Below are 6,147 nucleotides of genomic sequence, written 5' to 3' on the forward strand. Positions count from 1 at the left end.
CCAGTGTTCCACTGTCTGCCACAGCTCCGCGGCCCAGGTCCTCCAGGGTTCCACTGCCTGCCACAGCACCACGGCCCAGGACCTCCAGGGTTCTACTGTCTGCCACAGCCCCACGGCCCAGGTCCTCCAGTGCTTCACTGTCTGCCACTGCACCACGGCCCAGGACCTCCAGGGTTCTACTGTCTGCCACAGCCCCACGGCCCAGGTCTTCCAGTGCTTCACTGTCTGCCACTGCTCCATGGTCCAGGTCCTCCAGTGCTTCACTGTCTGCCACTGCTCCATGGTCCAGGTCCTCCTGTGCTTCACTGTCTGTCCCTGCTCCACGATCCAGGCCCACCTGCTCTTCATGGACCTGGCCCTCCGTCCCACCCCCTGTTTTGCCTCTGTTCCCCCACCCACCTGGACTGTTGTTTGAGCGCCAGGAGTCGCTCCTAGGGGGGGGGATTCTGTAACGCCAAGCCAGCAGAGGGAGCCCTCACCCCAGTACTGCCTGCATGCTCCCTCTGCTGCTTCTACTGTCACTTCCTGTTTGGCAGTATATAAGGACTCACCATGTGCTTGGATGTTGCGAAGTATTGCCAGTTTCACCTGCCTTACCGAGCGTTTATATACTCTGTTGGATTACCTGTTGCTACCTTGCTTGTTTATGGACTGTTGAGTTTACGGATTACCCCTACTGGATTGTTTGCTGTTTCTGGACTGACTTCACGGTATTTTGACCCACTGCCTGCTTTAACTCACTGCCTGCTTGGATTACGTTCTTGTCGTGTATGCTATTGGACTGCTTTTGGTTTCGACCTTCTGCCTGTTATACGTTTATGTTTGCTGCTGTTATTAATAAAGTTCCGCATATGGATTCTAACGCCGCCTCAGCGTCTCCGTTACATTTTCGTATTATTATTGGTTTAATTAATGGAATGCTGTTTTGAAATCAAGTCCATTTGGACTAAATCTTCAAATTTTCTGACTGAAATTGTTTTTTTTTTTTTTTTTTAATTTTTTAGAAAACACCAGTTAACAACATCTATTAGTCTTTGGAGCAGCTATCAGCAGAGCACCTTTGATCACCAAAATTGGCAAGATGACAGAAGCAGTAGAATTGACCAAAATGCTGGTGACATTCAATCTTTTGTAAACAAAAAGTTCAGCAAAAAATTTTCGTGCTTATGTTTACATATCCAACAACATGCAGATAATGTAATTATTAGTGTATCTGATGGTGAAATGTACTCACTTGAGTATCTTCAGCTCACACACAGGATTCTTCAGTCCCTTACAGATCTCTTTGATTCCTGAGTCCAGCAGACGACTGTTGTTCAGGTCCATCTCTTTCAGGATGGTTTTGGAGGAGAGAACAGTAGCTAGAGCTAAACAGTTTTTCTCTGTCAGCTTACAATTATTCAGCCTAAACACAAAACAGCATTAAAATTTATTCAGCGCATATTTAACACACATATTCAACACACTTCATATCTACTCCACGTACAATTGGAAGTTCTTTATAATGAACAAACAGAGACGTTATAATGTATTAAGCATGTTCACTCACTTCATTTTTTCCACTTTGCTATGAGAGTCCATCAAAAGAGCAGAGAGTTTCTCCCCACCCAGATCTCCTAATTTATCTTCACTCAGATCCAGTTCTGTCAGAACTAATGGATTTGTACCTAGTACTTCAGTGAGGTACCCACACGCCTCCTGTGCAGTAGGGCTTTTCAAAAACCTAAAGGAGGTAGAAGAGAACTTAGATTAGATAATCATGCTATAATTTCATGTCATTTGCAGCTTTCATCCTTCTTATGGGCCCAATGTAATATTAATGTCATTGTTATTATGACTGCCTCCACTTCTGCTGAGAAAATATAATTATACAAAAGAAAACGTGATTTCCAGACTCATGAAATTCAGCTGTGTGATGAAACAGAATTTCAGTAAATTCTACTTTCTCATTTTAAATTTAAAATATAAGTATCCATTTATCTTCTCCACATAGTTGCATAGCTGTGACTCCATTTCTTTGAAATATTTGAAGAAAATTATCACCTGATGGTCTTTAATTTACAGCATTCACCCTGCTGTAAATCAATGAGCCCCTCCACTCCTGACTGTCCAGGATAATTTCCTCTAAGATCCAGCTCTGTCAGGTGTGAGTTTGACTTTAGAGATAAAGTCAAAGTTTTATATCCTTCTTCTGTAATACTACAATCTGCAAGTCTATATAGATATATAAAAAAGATTGATTAAATGACATCATCTGCTTCAATTAAATTTATATAATAGCTATATAAATCCGGGCTCACACTACAGGATTTTTAAAATCCTAACCGACTGTGAAATCTGGTTGCAGCACACACATAAGGAGAATCTTTGCAGATTATCTTCCCTGAAATCTTAAAAATGCACACACTACAAGATTTGAAAATTGTGGCGCATCACACGCTACAAGATATTATTACGATTATCATGACGGAGGGAGCGTCTCACGTGATCTTATGCAACAGATCATCATTTCAGCAACTAATGTTTAAAAATGTTAGTTAGCGTGCTATAGCAGCTTTATGCATAGGCGGAGTTTCACTTTTATGCGTGGGGGGCACCCACTGGCAGACGAGCCAGCAGGACTGTTTTTTAGCCCATATGTTCCACATTTCTTATATTTATGTAACATATATTTCACATTAGAATACATTTACAATTAACAATGACTGCTGTACAAAGAGTAAAAAGAGTGTGGTCAGGTGAAACAGACAAGGCGATGGTGGAAGATTTAGTTTAGAAACGAAACGCAAAAGCTCCTGTTTGGCAATGTTTTTCATTTTGAAAAACCTGTTGACTTTTGCCGTTTATCTGTGCTGATTTTGGAAGTTTTTTAGAACATTTGTTTCATATTTATTTGGTTCTACAGTGTTTTCTGATTTTTACTTTATTTAAACTTTGTGCAATTTCTTTCTTATTCGTTTTGCTAATACACGTTATGTGTTTCTCATTTGGTTCCACAGTGTTTAAACTTTATGTAGCCTACGTTATTTGTTATTTTATATGAGCCTAGACATATAGCATGGTGTAAGCTATTTTTATTCATTTTGTTAATAAAAGTTCTATTATTGTTTATAGGCTAAGTTAGTGTAATGTTGTATTAACTTGTTGCTTGAATTGCATTTAAGCAACTGATGCCGATTTGCTGCTAATTTAAAAGTGAAAGTAAAATGTGCACAGTGCATTTATGAGCTAGGCATATTTTAAAGCTTAGGACAGTGAGGAAAAGAGGGGAAACTTAAACAAGCTAAAAACGAACAATTGCTTGACACCAAATCGCCACTGAAATCCAAAGTAACATGCAACTGTCACCGTCACATCCCTAGCAAAAAAGCCGCCTTTTTTTTTTTTTTTAACCAAAATCTTTCTTTCACTATCTCTTCTGATACATTTTCAGTCAAATCGTTCTCTGTGTGCAGTAAAGAAAGTTTTGAGAATCTGTCCCGTGCCATTGAAAATTGGAGCCAGTATACTATTCTGCCCTACAAAGGCAAAAGACCTTAACTCGCTAGAGTGTGAAAATGAGAAAAATGACTTTAAAGTTTTTTATTTGTCCAGCCAAATTAATTATAGGTAGGACACTGGAAATTTGGCAATTAGATGTTTTAGCAATGAAAATTATCTACATTAAAAAATTGTGAGCTCAAACTTGATTTTTACCCCTATTTCGAAGTTAGCGTACTCTGTCTTTGCATGTCTCTGCAAAAAGTGAGAAGTCACACCAACGCAAAATGCGGTAACTTCCTCTGTGTAACGCTAGAGGGAGCCTGAATACCACTAATGGTACTCGTACCACAGTTTGCTATGCTCAGTAACGTAAGAGAACACTAGACATAGCATAATAGTTTTAATATTTATATTGTTCGTAAAGGCAAAACACCATGTAACTTCCAGTCAGCATTGTAACTTTATACTGACGCGTGGCTAAACAAAGGCAGAACGCCCTAACTCAATTTGAGCGTTCCAAACAAAGTCAAAGAGGGGTAACTGGTGATATAAGGTGCTCTGCCTTGGTTTCTCCAGGGGTTTTTGAAGTTACTGTTAAGACAATTCATTATTTTCTCAGAAAAACAACTAAATTGACTCAAGATAGTTATACACATGATAAAGGATGTCTTGAATGTCCCAAAAATATCAATAACTCATTTTTGACCAAAATCGAAGTTAAGGTCTTTTGCCTTTGCAGGGCAGTATTCTCATCATAACTGAGAAACTTGTTTCTGATGTAGCCGAACAGCAACTTTGCTAAAGCCGGCAAAATAACGAAAGTCCTCTCTGTCACAAGTTGATGAGTCGTGACTCAGAAGGATATGGGACTTAAATTGAAATTAATTTAGTCTAAAACATACTTATTCTATCCAGTAAAATAATAACATAATACAAACAAAATGAGAAAATGTGAATTCTTTCATTTTTTATGACAAATCATGATTGGCTCCCCCCTCCCAGTGTTACTACAAAAACATAAGCAGTTTCCTCCATCTCCACTATCCAATGGACCGTACAGCAGCTGTTTTGCGGTCGCGCATTGGCTGTTGTAAAAGTACTGACGTAATCATAGCCGTGATCATCCCGATTTAAAATCCTGAATATCAAACATGTTGATATGATCGGGGGCGGCCCCGATTTGTGTGAGAGCAGATCGGGAGTATCCTGTAGTGTGAGCCCGGCTTAATAGCTGGTAATTTTCCTCTGTCCCTGTTTTGTGTGTTCCTTCTCATTACTTACTGATTGTTTGCACCTGTGTCTTGTTAGTTCAAGCCACATCATAATTCTGAGATGAGAACATGTGACATTCTACTCTATCTGAATTATGTTTTTCTATGGCAAAACTATCAACAGCAAAGCCCTCATGAACTCGTAATTACAACTTGTGTAATGTATATTCACAAACAGACATGTACATAAATGAAAATACACACTTCAGTTTTTCTAATCTGCATTGTGCATTTTCCAACAGAGGACAGATTTTCTCAATTCCTGTGTTCTGTAGTTTATTTCCACTCAGATCCAGTTCTATCAAGTTTGAAGGATTTGAATTAAATGCTGAAGTCAGAGCAGCACAACCTTCTGCTGTAATGCTGTTATTATTCAGCCTGCAGACACAGAAAACAAAGACAGGAAACAGTATTCAGTTTATCTCAAAACCTTCTTTAATAAACAACGACAAAACAAGTGAAAATATAACATCAAAATAATGTTGTATTTGAAAGCCATTTTACATACAGAAATATTAAACTATGTACAATACTCACATCAATGTGTTGAGTTTACAGTGTTTATCCCGCAGTAGAGCAGCGATCTGATCCATTTGTTTGTCTCCTAGGTTCTGTTGTTCTAGATTCAGATTTCTCAGGAGTAATGGGTTTTTACCCACAATTCCAGACACAACCTGACAGGCTTCATCTGCAGCAGGCCCTAAAAACCTGCAGAAGAGAAGATGAAAGATGATTAAATTCAGTTCTCTCCTAAACTTGTTATAATGAACAAATCTAGAAATTACTGCTTAAAACCTATATTAAAACTTTAAATCAAATCACCATTAACAATACAACAGATTACTGTATTCTCTCCTCTATAAAAAAAAAAAAAAACATCCTTAATGTCATTTTTTTGTATAATTTCATCATATCTCACCTCAGTGTATTCAGTTTACAGTTTGCATCCTGTAGTAAATCATTGAGCTGCTTCACTCCTGATTGTCCAGGATCATTTCCTGTGAGATCCAGCTCTATCAGGTGTAAAGGGTTTGATCTCAGAGCTGAAGCAAGAGCTTTATAACCTTCTTCAGTGATACTGCAGTTTGAAAGTCTAGAATACGAATGAAAATGTAACATTCAGATTAACTGATTATTTTAGAAATTTTCTAAACAATCTAAATCCATGAAAGGAAACATTCTGTGAGATGGAAGCAAACCAAAAAAGTACTTTTAGTATGCCAATCATCAACTCACCTGAGTTTCTCTAGTTTACAGTTCTTTTTCAGTCCACCCAGCAGCTTCACTCCTGAATCATGTATATTATTATTGCTCAGGTCAAGATCCCTCAGACTGCTGGAGTCTGAACTGAGAACTGAAATGAGAGCTGAACAGCTGTCCTCCTTTAGATTAC

At 38.5% G+C, this 6,147-nt stretch overlaps 1 protein-coding gene across 1 annotated transcript; it reads right to left on the reverse strand.

Moving 5' to 3' along the window:
* Positions 1–1,230: 1,230 nt before the first annotated feature.
* On the reverse strand, positions 1,231–6,136 carry LOC127159909 (ribonuclease inhibitor-like). The gene is made up of 7 exons (XM_051102607.1): positions 5,991–6,136; positions 5,674–5,847; positions 5,292–5,462; positions 4,959–5,132; positions 2,044–2,214; positions 1,550–1,723; positions 1,231–1,405 (listed from the first exon to the last, which is right to left on the reverse strand). Exons 3-7 carry the CDS (start codon positions 5,345–5,347, stop codon positions 1,231–1,233), a joined length of 750 nt encoding a protein of 249 aa, XP_050958564.1. The 5' UTR covers positions 5,348–5,462; positions 5,674–5,847; positions 5,991–6,136.
* Positions 6,137–6,147: the final 11 nt, after the last annotated feature.

Source organism: Labeo rohita, unplaced genomic scaffold (assembly GCF_022985175.1).
Source record: "Labeo rohita strain BAU-BD-2019 unplaced genomic scaffold, IGBB_LRoh.1.0 scaffold_2623, whole genome shotgun sequence".
Lineage (NCBI taxonomy): Eukaryota > Metazoa > Chordata > Actinopteri > Cypriniformes > Cyprinidae > Labeo > Labeo rohita.

Bases quoted from the DNA above. Each gene is read 5' to 3' on its own strand.
- LOC127159909 (XM_051102607.1), bottom strand. From the start codon at position 5,347: ATGGATCAGATCGCTGCTCTACTGCGGGATAAACACTGTAAACTCAAC. The intron at 5,133-5,291 runs GTGAGTATTGTA...CTGTGTCTGCAG, and splicing joins TGTAAACTCAACACATTGAT to GCTGAATAATAACAGCATTA. The intron at 1,406-1,549 runs GTGAGTGAACAT...TTTTGTGTTTAG, and splicing joins AGCAAAGTGGAAAAAATGAA to GCTGAATAATTGTAAGCTGA.